The sequence below is a fragment of the Sarcophilus harrisii genome, chromosome 4, assembly GCF_902635505.1.
Source record: "Sarcophilus harrisii chromosome 4, mSarHar1.11, whole genome shotgun sequence".
NCBI classification, from domain to species: domain Eukaryota; kingdom Metazoa; phylum Chordata; class Mammalia; order Dasyuromorphia; family Dasyuridae; genus Sarcophilus; species Sarcophilus harrisii.
Window position 1 is genome coordinate 381,933 of NC_045429.1, and position 20,482 is coordinate 402,414.

The following is a 20,482-nucleotide window of genomic DNA, read 5'->3' on the forward strand; positions in this document are numbered from 1 at the left end:
AAAGCTAGTTTGAAGAGGATGATAACACCAGAGTGGGGGAGAGGGAGGATGACAAGAAGATAGGATCGACTATTATAGGAAACTCTAAGAGAGATAAAATATTTTCCTAAAACTGCTTATATGAGGCTGTAGTTCTATAGTGTGACAACCAGATAAAGAAATATTCACATGAAATAGCCCAGAAGCCACCCACATTTTCATCCTCAGAGTCATAAAGAGCCAAGAGTCTTTTCCCAGAATACGGGGTTTTTGGGACAAAAATGATCTGACATTGTGTTCTCTCCAGGTTTTCAGAAACATTCTATTAGCATGAGATGAGCAACAGCTCCAATGGCTCTTTCAGTGTGTGTCAAGAGGATAATAAAGGTACATTTTCCAAAGGGATTACTTACTTGGAACTGCCGTTTAGAAGTCCATGTCCTGTCCCTGTCACCTTCTAATAGCTCTCCTGATCCAGCATCTTCAGCAGACTAATCACAGAAGCCATTTCACATCAATGTGCTTTTAGAGCAAATTGTGGGGTATAACTGAGAGAGACACCAAATTATAAGTACTTTGAGATCTTTGGGTGAAAGGAGAGATCAACTTAATAGAGCCATCTATTATCCTTTAGAAAACTTGTCTTACAAAAGAAGCTAATTGGGTTTCTTTGTGAGGTTGGAGTAAGGGACTAATAAAGACCAGGGTGTCTCTATCCTGGTTTGATGAAACCTCTCCTTGGCATTAAAATAGCTAATCCTGCAAAAGTTTGTTTGTTCCAGTGAAGAGGAAAATGTTCCAAGTTAGAGCAGTGGGGAGAAATGAACTCCTCGTCTCTCTAGTGTGGTTTGGCTTATTGAGTACATTGCATATTGGCTAAGGCTTCTGTAACTGATTCTGGAAGCAGTTTTTACTACAGAATTTTAGACTTGGAATCGACCACAGACTCGGTGATTGACCATATAACTATCAGAAATGTATGTGGCATATCCAGAACAACCAAAATTCTTTTGCAAAAGAGATTTTCAAGCACGCCAACACTTGACAATAAGAAAATAAATGTTGCCTGAGCATTCGGTGGTCACAAGAATTCCATCTGATGCTTCCCAAAGGGAATCACATAAAAATGCCTTATCCTTAGTTAGAAAACCATCTCCCAAGATGAGAGCAAACAGAAGTATCCTGCAAAAATGTTCAGTGGTACCAGCAAGGTGCCAGCATGCCTTCAAAAGAAGAAAAATAGCTGGCAAACCATTAGTCAATACAAGTCAAACATCAAGTTTTAACCTTTCATCTATCTCTGTCCATCTTTCATCACTCTCTGCATGAAGCTCCCACAAAGGAGGTAGGCATTCTTACACCATTGGTAGAACTGTAAACTGGTCTGATCATTCTAAAAATGAATTGGACTCATGCGGAAAAAATGCTATTAAGTTGGCTCAGACCCTCTGACTTAATAATGTCACTGCTCAGAGAGGGCAAAACAGAAAAGGAAAAGCTCCATCCATATGTAGCAAAATATTCCTGGCAGTGCTGTTTGTGAAAGCAGAGAATTGAAAACAAAATGGATGTCTGTTCATTAGAGAATGATTAAACATACATGTAGACTGGAGTGGGAAGGGGTGGAACTGTGACACAATGCCTTCCAAAGGAAAAAAAAAAAGAATGATATATATGTTAAGAGAACTGATCTCTAAATATCCAGATGGAGGAAGAAGAATCTCTCACTCATCAATAAAAAAAAATTGGTTGACAAATGAGGATTATTACTGGAATCAAGTATTTTTGTGCAATAACAAAGGATGACTAAAAGGAATTCAAAGAAGTGCAGGAAGACTCATATGAAATAGCAAAAGGAAAATTAGGCAGAGCCAGAAAAACAACATACACAGTAACATTAGGTAAATGAAAAAAAAACCCTGAAAGGCAGGCGAATGCAGGGTCATTTGAATAACCAGTCTTGAACTCAATTTCAACATGACAACAAAATACTGAGTATGGCCCTGTGCTCTCAACACTTTGCTCATCAATCTCATTTGACTAATTTTCTTTGTTATGAGGGCTGCTTCAAGATGTAGGTTGTGGGGATATTAATGTCTATGGGGAGAAAATAAGAAACTTACACAACATTTCAAAAGGAATTAGTGTTAGACTAGATTACTCCCCAAGGTCCCTTTGAGCTCTAAAATTGAATGACAAGTCACTTACTTATTCAATTGTTTATTAAAAACCAAAACAAAGTCATGAGAATATTGGTTGGCTTTTTCTTCTAAACTCTATCAGCACAATAAGACATTAAACTCAGATAATATTTACAAGCAATAGTGAAAAGGACCTCATTGGGAGAAAAAATTCTTGCTGGCTCAAGTCTGACCCAGTAGGTTATAACTGGAACATAGGCATAGGGCCTTAAAAAGCCAAACTCTATTCAACAAATCTTGAGTGTATACTCTTCATAAACTTGGTATTCAACAAAGAGCATGTAATCTCTTTTAAAGCTGTACTCTTCAGGCGTCTGCCTCCTTCACTAACACTGAGCATTTCATCCTTTTGGTTCTGTGGACCTGTGAGCCAATGCCCCATGGAAAGCCACTTAAAGAAAATGGAAATGATGTGTGTGTTAAGGGTATTCAAATCTAAACATCCAAATTGGAATGGGAGGGGAAAGTCTCATATTTGTGAATAAAAAAAGTAGCTTGTAAATTTCTAAATTTATATCTGATATCAAATTAAATTGCAGAATTTTTTTTAAAGAATTGAGTAAATGGGCAGTAAGTGATAAAGATGAGACTGCTAAAGTGAGAAAGCTGCTCTCAATTCTTGCTTGTGTATGTTAAGTGCTCCTGAATTATCCCGTCCTTAAGAATCCTCTATTTTACATCTCCAAAAGCTGTCCCTTATCCCGCCATGAAGACAAGGGTTGAGGCTAAGTATCAATGGGTATTTTGAAAACTCTCAAAGAAAGGGCTAAGACTTTCAACTAATGAAAGATGAGATAGCTGCATTCTTGTGAAATTCCTTCCCACAGCAACCAGAAATTTTCTAAGCTACTCTGATTATACACTAGGGATTCCTGAACCTCCACTTCTATTTGGGTTCAGATGCCGTCAAACTCAGTGGGATTCAAACGATTAAGCCCATGCTGGTACTAGTAAAAGGTTGACATTTCTGAGAAAAACAACTGGGCTATCTGGGCAATAACCCAGCCTGAGAAAGAAGTGACTCCTGATTTCCTGAGATTTGTTCCTTGCAGATAGTTATTTCTGATTACTGTAAAAGAAGAAAATATCTTTCCCCCTACAATTTAGAGAGCGTCTGTGGACATCATGCTGTGACTTATTAAATTATGTCTACCAAAACCATTCATTCGTCTTCTATCTCCCATTCGTAAAAAGTCCAATAGGTTTCATAGGGCAGTTACTCATTCCTAATTTCCTCAATAGCATGTGGCTTTGGAACCATGAGGTTAAAACATTGGGTCACTAAATAACATATTAGATAATGTCTCCATTTTCTACCATCTCTTCATCTTCCAAAAGATCTATCTGGAAGCAACATCTTAGTTCCTAAGAGATAAAAACTTATAATCCATCTCTAAGAACAGGAAAAAAATTATCTTTGATGTCACTTTGTTTTGAATAAATGTCAAAATTGCAAAGAGCATAAACTCACAATTGGAGGGCTTCAGACACTTAGAGATGGATGGAGAAATGTTATCTAAATGCCTATGGCATAAATTCTTCCAGCCCCTCTCCCACACTAATCAGGCAGCTAGATAGCCCAGTGGATAGAACACTGGGTCTGGAATTAGGACGTTCCATTCAGTTGTTTTTCAGGCAAATCCAACTCTCAGTGAACCCAATTGAGGTTTTCTTGGCAGATAGCAAAGTGGTTGGCCATTTCCTTCTTCAACACATTTTAGAGATCAGGAAATTGAGGATTAAGCTACTTGCCCAGGGTAATACAGCTACGAAGTGCCTCAGACTAGATATGAACTCAGAAAGAAGAGTCTGCCTGACTCCAAGCCCAGTGCTCTATCTACTCAGAAAGATCTGAGTTCAAATGAAATTTCAAACATTATCTTTTTTTTTCCTTTTTTTTTTTAATAACTTTTTATTGACAGAACCCATGCCAGGGTAATTTTTTATAACATTATCCCTTGCACTCACTTCTGTTCCGATTTTTCCCCTCCCTCCCTTCACCCCCTCCCCCAGATGACAAGCAGTCCTATACATGTCAAACATTATCTTTGCTTGCTTCTGTTTCCTTTTCCTTTTTTGCATTTTTTTTATTAAAGTGTTTGATTTTTAAAACATACACATGGATAATTTTCAACATTCACCCTTGTAAAGTCTTGTGTTTCAATTTTTTTCCCTCTCTTCCCCCCACCCTATCCCCTAGATGGCAAGTAATTCAATATATGTAAACATGTACCATTCTTCTATACAAATTTCCACAAATATCATGCTGCACAAGAAATATAGATCAAAAAAAAAAAAGAGAGAGAAAGAAAACAAGATGCTAGCAAACAACAACAAAAGTGAAAATACTATGTTGTAGTCTACACTCAGTTCTCACAGTCCTGGGTGTAGATGGCTCTCTTCATCATAAAACCATTGGAATTAGTCTCATTGTTGAAAAGAGCCACGCCCATCAGAGACAATCGTCGTATAATCTTGTTGTTGCGGTGTACAATGTCTTCTTGTTTTATTCACTTCACTGAACATCATCTCATGCAAGTCCCTCCAGGCCTCTCTGAAATCATCCTGCTGATCATTTTTTGTAGAACAATAATATTCCAAATATGTTTCCTTTTCAATAAATAGAGGAGATAATAGCACCTAACTCCCACGGTAGTTGTGAGAATCAAATGAGATAATTATAAAACACCTGGCATAGAGTAAATACCATAGAACTGTTAGCTATTATTCATCAAAAAATAACAAAAAGCAAATGAAAAAGCTCCTCCTAATCCCTATGTAATCTATGTTTGCATTATCAACAGATTCGATTGAATTATGCACGAGCCCCCATAAAGAAGAAGCAGCAAGAAAGAACATTCCCCTAATTGAAATGGGACAATGCAGACCCAAAGAGATTCATGAGCTTCTTCCTCCCCCCCAGTAACTCAGTGTCTTACTCCTGGGAGCCTTGTGGGGGTCTCTTTTATTCCTAGAACCTCATTAATCTTACCTAAGGATAGGAAGAGAAGTGATTAACATGCAAAAAAGAAATTCTAAAATTTTCCTTATACATTTCAAAATTCTGCAGCAAAAGACTTATACAGCAAGAGTAAAAAGCTATGTGCCCACAATAGAAAATATGGAACCTAAGGACATGTAGTGGAAATGAGCCTCAAATTAATATCTGTAAGCACACTGGGCTGATGTTTCAATTGATAATAACTACCAGGTGATCTTTAGTACAAATTCATAACATGAACCAGCTCTTTAAAAATTACCAGAAACCAATGCAGTAGGATTTTTTTTTTTAAACTTTTTCATTAGAAACAAATGTCACAAATACACAAACCCAATCAACCTAGAGCTTACAATAGCATTAGAAATCTCATTCAACGTAGGTGGTGGTGTTTCAGGAAATCAACATTAGAATTTCTACTAAAATAGGCTTTCCAAAGAAAAGCTTTGAGTCTCATTGTAATCGCCCTTGCTTGGCATCTCCAATGACACCCCATACGTCAAAGATAAATTCATCTGGAAATGCAAAGTCTCCAAGAGCCTCATCCAGTGCTACGGCAAATTCATCTGGATTCAACTTGTCTTTTCCAGCTTCAAATATTGTTGTAGCTGCCAAAAAAAGGAGGGAGGGGGGAGGAGGAGCAGAAAAGGAAAAAAATTTTAAGCATTCTTTGGAAAAATAAGCATCAAAGATCAGGAGGGGAACAAAAATGGTCAATGTTACGCTAAGTACAGCAAAACAGACTAGGAACATTTTGATTCTAGGATTGGTTATCCCAATTATTTTGTTTCTATTGTTATTTAGGATTATGAATTAAGAAGATCTAAAGAAAAAAACTTTTTTCAAAAGTAAAAAAAAAAAAAATCAATTAAGGCATCAGACATTGTAAATAACATGAAACTAATTGTAAATAGACAGCTAGGTTAGGATTAAGTACAGGGAGTACCACCGGGCTTGGAGTCAGAAAGACTCATCAAACCCAGCTATGTGACTCTGGGCAAGTCACTTGACCCAGTTTACCTCAATTTCCTCATCTGTAAAATGAACTGGAAAAGGAAATGGTGAACCACTCCAGTATCTCTGGCAAGGGAATCTCAAATGGGGTCATGAGGAGTCACACAACTGAAAAAAGTCTCAACAGCAACAAGTTGTAAACAATCAAGTTGCAGAAAAATTCTGTTCTTCATAAACAAATGAGTGAGTGTGTGGGATAAAACATTCTGGATATTCTATGAGGGAGCAGGAAGCAAACATAAAGGAAGCATACAATGCCGCTTCTCTCAGCATGCTGTCAATTGTGGAAACAGTATTGGACTTATAGGGATTTGGGAGATTAGTAGAGATCTAGGAAACTTGTAGGGACTTGGGTGGACGCCAAATTCAAACCTCACTTCGAACATTCACATAAAGTGCATGATCCTGGTCAATCCCTTTGCCTCACAAAGCCTCAGTATATGTTTCTGTAAAAGGGGCCAACATTACTTGTACCACCCATTTCCCTGGGGATCATTGTAAGAAAAGAGTCTTTTGCAGAATTTGTAAAAAAGAACATTTGCAATCTCCAAAAGTGCTTAGTGTGGCTACATGTTGGCAGGTTTTGTTCACAAATATTAACTGATTCGAGCCTAAAGGATGCTTTCCAGTCTTTCAGGAAAGATATGTGTCTCTCCACAGCTGCCTAAGATAAACAAGAACAGGAAAAGCTTCTTCTTAGAGGATATTTCCAGATGCTATTCAGGAGGTATGAGGGCAATCTGTTAGGTCACAATTTGTTCGTCCCCCATGATATGACTCCTACCCTCTTCTCTGTAGGCTTTCTCCTTTCCTTGAAGATGCTAACTCTGATGGATTCCACAATTTTCTCTGAGATGACACAAATCTCCATCTTTCCCCTTTGCTTCTTTCCCAGTCTCCAGATCCTCATTATTCCCTGCATCTTGGACATCCCAAGTGAATGTGTTCAAATCATGCCTCTGATACTTATTGCCCATCTCAATGTGGGCAGATCATTTGGCCACTTTGGATGAAAGAGCTGGACAAGATGGCTTTTCAGGTCCCTTCTAGCATGAGCCTGGGATTGCAACCTGGATATCCCATAAGCAGCTCACTCCTGTCCAACAGAATTCAACCTCGTTTGAAATCAGAGGTCCCTAGCTCCCTTCCTGATCTGCCACTTACTACATGTGTGACCCTAGGTGAGCCACTGAATCTGTCTCAACCAGTGTCCTCATCTGTAAAATGAATTGTTAAGACTTAAGAACTCCGATGACCTGCCACAATTCCAGAGGTCCAATGACTAAGCATTCTACCCACTACTGACAGAAAAGTGATGGACCCAAGTCACAGAATAAAATGTACATTTTCAATTAGGGGTAGTGTGAGAACTGATTTTGTTTATGTTTATTTTTTTTTATTTAATAGCCTTTTATTTACAGGTTATATGCAAAGGGCTTTGTTCTTCTGTGGTCCAGTGGGCAATGGAGTGATGGAAGAAGAGAGATGAGGTTTAAGTAGCAAATTTAAAAGAAATAAAAGATCACCATGCTGTTAAAAGCATCTTTTTAAAAATACAGCAAAGAGAACAGAAGGAATCCCAAAGAGGGTGGCTTTGAAAGTAATGTATTGGATTTGGAACATTTTTTAAGTACTTTGGACTCATAGAGACCTGGAGTTCCATCTACAATACTTTTTTCCTCTTCTGTTATGTATATGGAAATGCTGATTTTATTTGATGTTCAAGTCAAAAGAAAATTAAATAAATCAAACAAGTTAAATTTGACGATCTCCAGCTCTTCAATTCCACATCAATGATACAATGAACATTTATCAAACTTCATAAATTCAACATGAGCTCACATTTCCCTTTTCTCCCTGTTAAACCAATCCTTATTGTTTTCCCATTTTTACAGGACCCCTGGAGTCCTCTGGACTTCTCCCTCTTCCAATCAGGCTCCAAGGCCTTTGGATTCTGCTTTCCCCTTGTTTCTCTTTACTAGTCCCATTGCCAGAACTCCCCTCCCTCATTACCATCTCCCAATTCATCTATTCTAGCACCTATCAATCTTACAGCTCTGATCCTATCACATACCCATACAAACAAAAGCCACATTATTCAAGGTGTTCCACAATCTGATCCCAACTAATTTGTCCAGTCTCCAAGGAACCTGTGACTAGATTTCAGGGACCCATGAACTTGGAAAGGAAAAATACATCTTCATTTTACTACCCTTTAGCTGAAATTTAGCACCATCCTACAATTTTGGATTTCCTTTTTTAATTCTGAGAAACACATGTTTCACCAGACTACAAAAGGAGTCCATGATACACGCCAGAAAGGGTTACGAGGCCCCAAAAGTTACAGCTAAATTAAGACCTGGAAGAGACCAGCCGCTCATCTTACCAATGAGGAAACTGAGACTGAGAGACATTTGTCCAAAGGCTTCTACCTAATAAGTTTCAGAGCAAGGACTACTCCCTGTCCCACAAATACATTCTCATGCTGAGTCAAGTTACCAAGAGAAACATGGTGCCTATTATTAACAGAAAACAAGTAGCTATGTGGCACAGAACACTGGGATTAGAGTTAGAAAGATGGGAGTTCAAATTCTGCCTGAGATTTTCTAGCTGGACAAGTCCCTTACCTCTATTTGCCTCTATAGTTTTCCCAAGCATAAAATGGAGCCTTGTCGGGAGGGTCAAATGAGTGCAATAATTGTTAAGTACTTACTACATTAAGTGCTATATAAATGTTGCTGTTGCCAACAACATTCAGTCCTTTCTCAGTCACTTCCAACTCCTCTTGATCCCCTTTTGAGGACCCCATTTTCCATTCCTTCTCTAGTTCATTTCACAGATGAGAAAACTGAGGCAAACAGGATGAAATGACTTGTCACATAGTCACACATCTAATAAGTGTCTAAGGCTGTATTTGAACTCTGGAAGATGAGACTTCTTGATCCCAGTCCTACTATATTTATTAGCAATTATTAAGCAGACAAATGACAAAGAACACAGGCAAAGGCACATGTGTACATTTTAAAATTAAAATCCTTAAGTTTTAGGCACACGGAATAGGCCCAATGAAAGACCCAGAATAACTTGGTTAACTCTAGGAAATAAAGCCTAACTAGTCCAACAGGGTTAGTCCAAAAAGATACTGTGGATGAGAGGGCATGGTCACAGAATCACTGGTTCGGGGCTCCCAATCAAGATCCACAAAACTAGATCAAGAACAGGAGGAAGGAGAATCTCAGTCCAGTCCCCTGTACATCTGCACGTTGCAAAAACGGGACTGAGAAACAAAGTTTTTTGAAATGTTCATAAATCATAGTGGACAACGTGACATGTGGTTTCTACAATGTCCTTTCAAAGTTTCCACTGGAAAATACCGTATGCCAAAGAAAAAGAGGTGAGATGAAAATTACTAAACTACTGAGTCAAGCAGAGAAACAGATGAATCATCTGAGCCAGAAATTCTGCTGAGACTGGGGAAGGCAATTCTGGTCTTCCTATTCTTTTTCACTCTATTCAAAAGTCATAGAATGACAGAATATTCAGTTAGAAGGGACCTCAATGGCCGTCTTCTCCAGTCCACCCCCAAAGAAGAATCCTGACTAGGGTATATTGAACAATCATCTGGTCTTTGTCTGAAAACTTCTAACGAAGGAAGCCATCCACCTGTGGGCAAAGCTAGAGCGCTCGGCTCATTAGAAGGATCTTTCTGCCTCTCTGCAGCTTTCTTCTGTTGCTCCTAGATTGTCCATCTGGGGTCAATCAGCTAACCAATCAATCCCTCAACAAGTATTCATTAAACACCCACTAAATGAACTCTGCTAGTCCCTAGGTATCCAAAGAAAAAGTGAAAAACAGAACCCAGAGTTTTCAAGAAGCTATATTTTAACAAGAAAACCCACATGTCTGTAAATAGCCAAGGAGACGCAAGGGAATCTTAGAGGTAAAGAAACTAGCACCTCCCCCAGGTTGGAGGGGGAACCAGAAGAAGCCTCTTGAAGATGGAAGGGCAGCCACCTTGCATAGAAAGCCAAGAATTCTAAGAAATTGAGATAAGGAGAGAGAAAGCAATCTAGGCAAGGGGCACGCCCAAGGCAAAGACCCAGAGGTGAGAGACAGAGTTGGGGGTAGGGATCTGCAACAGATGAGTCTGACTAGCCCACTGGAGTCACTTGAATTCTGAGGGGGGGGGCGGGGCGGAATGATATGCTTGACCCCTGCTTTAGCCCATAAACTGTAGCAGATTCTGGAAGATGGCTGGAAATAGGGAGGTTGTGTAAGAGTTCAGGCAACAGATGGTGAGGGTTCAAAGTAGGGAGGGAGGTATGGAAGTGGGAAAAAAAGGAATGTTATCCAAGAGATGTTTGGACAAAGACAAAAAAAAAAATCGACAACTGATTGACTATATAGGCTGGGTCAGAGCAAGAAAGGGCAGCAAAGTGGCACAGTGAATGGAGAATCAGCCCTGAAGTCAGAAGGACCCAAGTTCAAGTCTCAGACACTGCTAGCTGTGTGACCCTAGGCAAGTCACTTAACTTTAGTTACCTCATCTGTAAAATGCACTATAAGAAGGAGAAGGAAATAGCAAACTACTCTTCTATCTTTGCCAAGAAAGGATCACAATGCGTCAGACATGACTGAAGAAAAACAGCCACAAAATGAGGCTAAGGAGTTGTGGAGAAGGACAGAGAAGCTTCTGGTTGCTGACTATAAAGATGTTGGTATCCTCAACGCAATAAGGAAGCTTGGAATAGGGTCAGTTTGGAAGAAAGAATGAGCTCTGACTGCAATATTTGTTGAGTTGAGATGTTGAGTTTGAGAAGCCAGTGAGGGCTTGGCACCAGGGCAGGGCAATGCCAGAGGAGAAAAGGGATGTCACCAAGGCAAACCCACCAGCACTCAACGACTGATTGGATATGGAGTGTCTGGGGGATGGACGATAATAGAGGGATATGGAGTGTCTGGGGGGGATGGATGATAATAGTGACGTTAGGGAAGGGAACCAAAGAGGTCCCCGAAAAGGAGGCAAGATGGTGAGTTGGATCTGAGACATATCCAGTTTAAAAAACATGCATAAGGCGGCCCATTTGAGACGTCCAAAAGACAGCAGAAGAGAAAAGATTGAAAAGGGAGAGAGAGGTTAGGGCTGGATAAATGTAATGGGCTGAAGCTCGAGTTGATGGACCGAGGTCCCAAGCACCTGAGGCTAAATAGTAATTGGACCACACTCTATTAATATAGATGCTTGTGTTGAGGTCTAGATTTGGGGTACCTAAATGAAATTAGGGTTTAGTTAGGTCTAATGGCAGGTTTGGGGTACAGGGAATCAAGCAGAACTCCCCTGCAACCCCCTTGGATTCGGCGCAAGGATAGGGCAGTAAATGAGGTCTAGTAGCGGCACAAGTCTCCAATAAAAGCATTTATTAGCCCGAGAGCTAGATTGATAAAAGAGATTTATTATTGAGTTTAGAAGTAGGAGATAGGTGAAGGTAGAGACAAGGAGGGCACTGGAAGAGGGTTCTCACATGGCTAGCATGTTTGGAATCTCTGCCAAGAGGGGTTCCCAGCATGGCCCTTTTATAATAGGAGACTTAGCTCGAGGGGCTTTTGGGTGTAGCCCCAAAGTTGGCTCAGATCCGTTTGGGGCTGGGACAAGTCCAAATCTTCTATTGGAATTCAAAGGGACCAGGATTTGTGAGTCAAAGGGTAATTTACATTCACGAGGGGGTGGGGAATCAAAGATTGGAATCTTTCCCACATCATTCCCCCCTCAAGCAGTTGGAACTTAAATTCATTTAAGGAAAAAGACATGGGGCAAAGTCTCTTATTGAGGCAGAATGGAAGATTTTCTCCTTCCAGGATTTTCCAAGTTCAGGGATCCCCTCTTCAACATTGCTATCGCCATCCCTCTTCACCTCAAAAAGAATAAAGATTGTAGATTTTCCCTTAACCTGAATTCCTGACTCCGGCTGATTTTAAAATACGCGGTCATCACAGATAAAGAGCCATGAGAATCATCAGCACCAAGATGATCCTTGAATCCACAGATCACCAAGTGAAGCAGTGAGGAGAGAGAACAGAACAGGGCTCAGCACAAAGTCCTACCGGACAACAATGATTGACCAACAGACATGACCCGGATGTAGATGCTGCAAAATAGCTGGAGGAGAATGAAGAGGGCTCAGCATCGGGAGTATCTGATCAGAAGAACACACAGAAGAGAAGAGGAGGCCGGGCAGGATCCAAGGCTATAAACAGCTGAAGTGGAAGAGGACTGAGAAAGGTCCATTGGGTCTGATGGAATGGTGAAGTTGGAAGGGGCTAAGAAGAGAGAGAGGGAGAGAGGAAAGCAGTGAACTTCTTCTGGAGCGGGGTGTGATGTTCAGCCAGCCTGTTATTGTTCAAGGGCAGAGGTGCTCAAATTTTTTAAACGATTAAGGGTCCAGCAAGCTTTGGTTCATTGTGCTGGTAAATATTTAATCTCCAGCTCTCTGAAAACACAGGATACATCCTTAAATTCCATCTGTATCACTTTAAATTCCATTCTGTATCAACTTTCCATCTGTATCACACTATTGATTGTCTAGACAATCAATAAAACAATAAAGCTTCAGTTGCTAGCATTTGATTTTAGAGCTCACGCTGCACATTTAACAACCGGCTCTCCCCAGTCAGTGAAAACCAGCTCCAGCTTTATTGATAGTTACTGCATTAAAATTCAAAAGCTCCTAGTATTCCTATGAAAGACCCTCAGGGCCCTACTTTGAGAAACCTGAAGGTAACAGGGGTGGCTGGGCTTAGCCCAGGTGCCTCAGGCAGCTCCTCAGGACTTGTCTGTGTGGCCTCCGGGGTGTGGCATGAAACCCAGAATTCAGCTCTCCCTAAGGCATGAAGAACATCGAACGGAGTGGAGAAAACAAGAGTCAGGGAAATAAGACTAGGAAGCTGTGTGAGCTCTCCAGGTGAGCCAGGCATGGAGAAATCCTTTCACTGGGGGCAAGTTTCAGAACACCCGGGTTTTAGTTCAGCCCTCTCAGATTTCGCTCTTTAAAAAGAGCAAGTTCTTGAACGTGATTTTTATTTGCATCGGGCCCAAGTCCACATCGATGGTTCAGGGCATTTCCTGCAACCCCCGGCCTTTCAGCGGAGCCTGTTCATCCCACCTGGGATGGTGTGGGGAAGGCCCAAGGACTTGGGAATGGGGCTGGGGCTGTGTCTGCTGGGGCAGCGGCCTGACAAGTTGTCCAGATGTTGGGGGAAGCAAAAAAAAAAAAAAAAAAAAAAAAACCTGGTTGTATACGGGGAGGCAGAAGACGAAGAGTCAGGGACAGACAGAGAGAAAAGGCAGAAGAGAGAGGGAAACAGGGAGAGAGATTACAGCTGGGGAGTAGCGCCTCCTTCCTGGGCTCCTCACCAGCCAGCAGGCTGGACCCAGACCCCCACACCCTGCTTGGCAGTGAGCAGCCCCGTTCCAGCTAATCGATCAAGAGCCCACAAGTGCCAGACACTGGTCTAAACAAAGAAATACAAAAAAGGGAGAAAGGCCGGCCTTCCTTTGCGGAGCTTGCCATCCGGCAGGGGAGGCGGCAGAGAGAAGTACTCTGGCCGATGGGAGGGAGAAGCAATGGACCCCTCCCCCAAAAAGAACATTCTCATGTAAACGGTACAGACAGAGCACAGCGAGAGTATGTGAAAAACCCCCTTGGAGGATAATGGTACATGGCTCCCGGGAGAAGGCAGGCCCCTGCAAGGGCTTTTAACTCTCCATCTGGGTCCGGCCCAGAGTCTGGCACACAGTGGGCGCTCAATAAATGCTGGAAAGGTCAGCATCCCTAGGTGGGTGGCCTGACTGTCTCTGGAGACTCACTGATGGAGTTCAGAAGAGGATGTGAGGGATGGGAAAGGAGGAGAAAAAGAAAGAGGGATGGGCAGAAGAAGGAGGAAGGAGAAAGAGGGAGGAAGAAGGAGGAGAGAGGAAGAAGGAAAGAAGAGGGGGGAGGAGGGAGGAAGAGGAGGGAGGAAGAGGAAGAGGAGGAGGAAGAGGAGGGGGAGGAGGGAGGAAGGAAGAGGAGGGAGGCTGGAGCTGGGCCTCCATCCAGGCTCTGGGCTCCCGGGCAATAATGAATCTGGGCTGAAGCAGCTCCTTCTCTGTCGGGGTAAGAAAAGTGACACCCCAGGGAGTCTCCTCTCTGTGCACTGTCCTCAGCCTCGGTTTTCTCAGCTGCGAAAAGCGGAGTCGGCTCCAAGGTCCCTTTCAAAAACTCCCTGGTTTTAAAATGGAAGGAAATTCGATAGCTACGTGCTGCCCTCTGGTGGTCATTCTGGGGAATCTGTCCCTCTAGTCAGGAGTCAGTCACCTCCAGGAAATGCTTCCATTAAATGGTCTTTTTCAAGCCAGTTTCTTTTGGGGGGGTGTGGGACGGCGGAAGGAGGGAGGGAAGGAGCCCCGTGAGGTGCCCCCTGGGCGCCGGCCCGGTGGTTAAAGCTTTCACAAATATCATCTAATTGGCCCCTGGGCCATGAGTGCGATTCTTGTTCCCCTTCTACGGCTGAGGAAGCGGAGGCGCAGGGAAAAGAAATCACAAGTATCTGAGGGGGGATCCAGGCCCCGGGCTTTGCTCTGTGAGCCCCCTCCCCGCTTCCTCCGTGACGTGCACAACGACTTTTGTGGCCAGACCATGTCCTGAGTCCAGCTCTATGGCTTTGAGTCTATGCCTGGGGGGGGACCAGCCGAAGGAGCTGCACAACTTCCCCTCACATCTTCAAGCTGCTCATGGGCCTTCCCCAAAGAAGAGGGAGGGGGCCCGTTCTCTGTTGGCCCCAGAGACATTTTGAGTTAGGGTTAGGGGACATTTGGGGTTAGGAGGTATTTAGGATTAAGGTTAGGATTTAGGGTTAGGCTTTGGGGGCATTTAGGGTTAGGGTTTGGGGACATTTAGGGTTAGGGGGCAGTTAGGGTTAGAGGCGCGAATTTAGGGTTAGGGTTAGGAGACATTTGGGGTTAAGAGAGATCAATTTACAGTTGATGATGTTCCCCAAAAGGAGCTCTGATCCGGAGTGAGATGAGCTGGAATGTGCAGATGCCTTCTCCCTAACTATCCTGCAGCAGAGCATCCTTTTAGGGTTCTGGGTTGAACTCAATGACCCCTGAGTTTCCTTTCTACTTTGAAATTGTGGGATTCTGTGAAAACTTTGTAACTGTATCGTAACTGTAACAAGAGGGGCATTCACCCAAGCCCCTTCCCCACCACATCACTGGAGTGGAATCTCTAGTGTGTGGCCATGAGCTCTTAGCATCTCTGCATTTCCACAGAAAAGTCCATACCCCAGGCCTCACAGAAACATTTTACAAGGAAGTTTGTAAATCTTAAAATGATCAATATAAATGTGATGATAATACTTTCCTTAAACCGCCAGCAACACAGGGACACAAAATGTCGTTTTCATCTATTTTGTGATGTGTTTACATGAAGAACTCATAGCATCAAATCTGTTGGTCCTTCACTATCACTGCATTAAGGCTCAGCCTTCCCCTCACTGGCCATGCCCTCCTTCCACTCTACATTTCTCACTGATAGCAGATCAATCTTCCCAATGCATGGGATGTCAGGCTTCCCAGACTTAATCTCACATGACTTTCCCTTCTATGTATTCTCTGCTCTGTAGAGCTCTCGCCTCCATGTCTCTGTCCATGCTGTTGCTGAAACCAGGAATGTCCTCACCTTCCCAACCATCACAGTTACCTGTTGGAATCCTACCAAGTGATAATGATGGGAGCAGGAGGGGAGAAAGAGAAGGGGAGGGAACAGAGGCAAGGGAAAGGCTTCGAGAGAGCACCCAGAGAAGGATGGCTGAATTGTGAAGAGGCTTGAGGTCACGTACAGGAACGGGATTGGTACAAGGGCAAGGTTGAAAGAATTTAGCAGAGAACAAGGAAAATCCTCCTAATGAGCAACTCCAAGGGGGAACGGGAAAATAATCACGCACTTTCCCCTGAGATCTTCAAGCAGAAGCTGGACCTGAGCCATGAACTAGTGCACTAGTTAACTAGAAGTGAACCAGAAGTTCGTTGAATACAGTAAGGGCAATATTGTTCAGTAAAGACCTCTGAATGATTAGTTATTCTCTGTAACACATTAGTCCCAAAGACTATCCTCCAGAGAAAAAGCCAATATTGCTTGAATACAGACTGAAGTGTGCAATTTTTCACTTTTTCATTTTTCTTTTATTCAAGTCTTCTTGTTCAAAAGGACTAACATGAAAATGTTTTACATAATCACACATATATCAGCTATCGGCTTGCCTATCATCTCAGAAAAGGAGGGAGAAGAGGAATAGAATTTGGAACCAAAAACTGAACAAAAAATGTTTTTAAAATTGTTTTAAAAAGTTTTGAAACATGGAAAAATGGGAATTTCCTCTTGGAGGCACAGTGTCTGATACAAAGTAGGCACCTAATAAATGCCTGCACCCTCCTACTTCCTCTGCTCTCATCAGACCTCAATTAAGGTACTATATTCAGATCCGAGGGCTACAGTTTGAAAAGGCCCCCAATCTGTGAGGAAACCCCACCAAAGAATACCCAGGAGAGTGGAAGGAGGGCCTTGAGTCTATGTCATAGGAAGAGTATTTGATGGAATGGAGGGTTTAGCCTAAAGACCCAGAGAGGAACATCAGATCTGTCACCACCTTTAGGAAGGTCCACTAGCTGAGGGACTACGTTTGTTTGATCCTGGAGGGCAGAATCAGAAGCCACCTTTAGGCATGGCTTCAGGAAAAACTTACTAATAAAACCATCCAAGAGTGAGATTCGCATTAGATGTATTGTCACTGGTGATTCACCAAAGAGAAAAATCTCTAAACTCCACTTGCAGACTAAGCTAGGGAGAGATGGAGGGAGACTGCTACAAAATGGATATAAAGCCCAAACCTGCTGATTGGGGGTGGGGTGGCCAAGCTGGGCAGTAGATAGAGCACTGGAATCAGTGGGCTTGGAATCAGGAAGGCTCATTTTCCATCACTTACTAGTGACTTAACCCTGTTTGCCTCAGTTTCCTCATCTGCAAAATGAACTGGAGAACCAGTATCTTTACCACAAAAACTTCAAAGAGGGTCAAGAAGAGTTGGACCCATCTGATCAGCACAGAATCTTGGACATCAGAGGCGTCGGAGGCCCTTTTAAAGTTGGGTACCCAAGCCAAAGTAAGCGAAGAGCTCAATAAATAGTTGCAAAGTGACCACTGTGTGTAAGTCACTGACAAATGTTAGACATAAAACATGAAACAGCCCTATTCTTTCGCTCTCCAAAAATGAAAAGTTTGGGGAGGAGATTGCAGCCATCTTGCTCTACGGAGCTGGCTTCATCCTGGGTTCTTTCTGCTCTTCAGGCACAAAACAGGATCTAAGAACCAACCACAGGGTGACCAGAACCCAATGAGGAAAGAAGGAAAGCAGAAACCAGCAGAAGAAAGAGGGAGAGAAGAAGGGGACCCAACAGTGTCCATCAGGGTGAGTGTCCAAGGGGCACGATCACTCCAAGCTACAGGCAAGATCTAGCCCGGGTCCTTGAGCTCCTCATCTGCTATGGGAGGTGCTGGGGAGACAGAGTGCCTCCCAGGCAGGGACTGTGTCCTGCAGCCCTGGCTAGGCTGGGGAATGAATTTTGAAGGAATTGCTTCCTTTCTGTCAAAGGGGGTGGAAAATAAGGGGTTGGTTTTGTTTCCCATTCACGCTCACGGAGCCGTGAAATTGGGCGCTCATGGACCCACCCCAGCCTAAGGAACCAGTCATCCCACAAGCAGCTACATGCTAGTCAATCACTGGGTCCACAAAGACCAAAGTGCGCCCGACACGGGAGGAGATGCATACAAAATGGGTACAAATTCGATGCCAGGAAATTCGAGGAAAGCTCTAGCGCTTGGGATCAGGAAAGACTTCATGTAAGGGGAAGTGTTTGAGTTGGGGCCGGGGGTGCCCTCCAGGTACAGGGCAAACTCAAGGTAAAAGTGTGGAGATTGAAGGGGAGGAGCTCATGTGTCAGAAACCAGCCAGTGTGAGAGGACCACAGCACACCAGAAGGGAAGTAATGAGTAAATGCCCTGAGAGGCAAGTGGGGTGGCAGCCAAGGGCTGGAAATGCCCATCCATTATTTGTGATAGGAGACAGGCAAAACTTAAGTGACTTACCCAAGGTCACTCAATTTGGGATGGCACAGACAGGGCAAAACTATCTCCTGGCCCTAGGGCACCACCCCAGGTGACTAGTCTCTGCCCTCAAAGCACTTACTTTGTAAGGATTAAGCCTGCTCCTACTATGTTCACATATTGGGGGTTGTTTTTCATGGTTTTCCTTTTTCTGTTTCTTCTTTCCTAACTTGACTAAGGTGGGAAACTGTTTAACATGGTTGCACATGTAGAACCTATAGCAGATTGCTTGCTGTCTTCAGATGGGGGAGGAAAAACAATTTGGAACTCAAAAGCTTATAAAAAGTCATGTTGAAAACTCTTTACATGGAATTGGAAAAAAAATATTATTTGCCCAAAAATAATTAGGCAGACTGCTTCACGGGGAGTTCCAGCTCACGTTCACAGACAGTTCCTTCTTTTTCTAACACCTGTTCTGCATTGCCCACGAATCTGGACCGTGAACCCCTGGCTTAATTTTGGTATTTTAATCTTCCATTTGGGGTTCTTTCAGCCAAGTCTATCTCTCATTACCCTGATAATTATAGAAGCAAATTGGCAATAAATACAGTTGAATTTGTGGAACTAAGGTATAAAAAGTCATCATTTATACATGGCAAATTCTTACCTAGGTCATTATCTCGGATTCCCATGTACGATTCCAGAAGACAATCCACCTTCTTAATGGCCTTCTCATCTGCCTCGGAAGGCTTTATTGAAGACAAGAGAAAAAGTGGGTTATTTTACTGATAAACACGCTCTGGGTCTGTCCCTACTGACTCATAGACATCACTTCATTTGAAATATGCAGCCTTTTTCCACCTGGAAGCTAAAGTTCTGACTGAGGAGCTCCCATCAAGAACCCTTGATCAAGGGAGCTGAAGTACAGTTCCTGCAAACTATGGAAAGGCTCCCTTCTCTCCCATCCTGCCCTCTCTCCCCTGCAGGCAGCTGGTGAACTCAAATTCTGAGGGTCTGGCAAGTCCTTGAACGCCAATCTGAAACCTCCCTCCTCAAAGCTCAGCTCTTTCTCCGACTGAGGAGTTGCTCCTTGGAACTTCATTTTATTAAACCCTGGCCAGTCCTCATGCCCTCCCATATTTTCTTGGCTTCCAGACATTAAGACATGTGGCTCTGCTGCTGCCTCATCCTGTAGCTTCTCTCAACAGCTAGGGCCTGCTCACCTTGGACCATCCCACCACTTCTGTAGCCTTCTCAACCTTGCAGAAGCAAGGTCCATCCCTTCTCCTTTCTTTCTCCCCCTCTACTCCTTTTTGGGATCTCTTCTCTACACTGCCTTTCCCGTTGGAACAGAAGCTCCTTGGAATCAGGGACTATCTTGTATTTGTTTTTATTTATCCTTAGCACTCAGAACAGTTCCTGAGACAGAGCAAGAGCTTAATAAATACTCATTTCCTTCCTCCATTCCCTCTTTCCTGTTTCCCTCCCTCTTCCTTCCTCCTTCCTTTCTTTCTTTCCTTCCTCCCTCCCTTCCTTCCTCCCTTCCTTTTTTCCTTCCTCCCTTCCTTCTTTCTTTGTTTCCTTTCCTCCTTTTTTTCTTCCTTCCTTCCTGAGAATCTCAATTTCCTTATCAGTAAAATGAGGGCAAACTCAGTACCACCTACATCATATCTCTGGGAGGAAAGCCCCTTGTAGCAAGTAAAGATCTCTATAAAAAGGCCCCTTTTCTCTAGTAGATCTCTTTTTATTTTCCCAATGTTTCTTGACTTGGAGGTGGAAGGCTTGCTTTTTTGAGCCTCCATCTCAATCCCTTTGGTGACCCCAGCATGCCTGCCCCCCCTTCATCTCATTCAGAGCTCCCCGCCCGCCTCAGCTATTTCTGAACTAACCCTAAATGTGCAGCCAACACCTGTGATGTGCCTACTATGTGGCAGGCACTGTCCTAGGTGCTGGAATACAAATTCAAAAATGAATTGGTTACTTCCCTCAAAGTTTATAGTCTATTGAGGAAGGAAACCCCATAGATCCAGAAATGCATAAACACATAGATGATAAAGAATAGAAATGGTAGAAAATAGAGATGATAGATAAATGAATCAATAAATACATGAATGGGTGAATGAATACAAATAAATACTGATAGAAATCCT

General features: G+C 42.8%; 1 protein-coding gene across 1 annotated transcript in view; it reads right to left on the reverse strand.

Annotated features, from left to right (window-relative positions):
- Positions 1-5,474: 5,474 nt before the first annotated feature.
- The window catches only part of GIPC2 (GIPC PDZ domain containing family member 2), a 60,817-nt gene continuing 45,809 nt past the window's right edge, over positions 5,475-20,482 (reverse strand). The window contains exons 5-6 of the mRNA XM_003770324.3: positions 19,000-19,081; positions 5,475-5,786 (exon numbers count right to left, since the gene is read on the reverse strand). Of these exons, the coding sequence (XP_003770372.1) occupies positions 5,632-5,786; positions 19,000-19,081 (237 nt within the window). The 3' untranslated portion in view covers positions 5,475-5,631. The remainder of the gene's footprint in view (positions 5,787-18,999; positions 19,082-20,482) is intronic.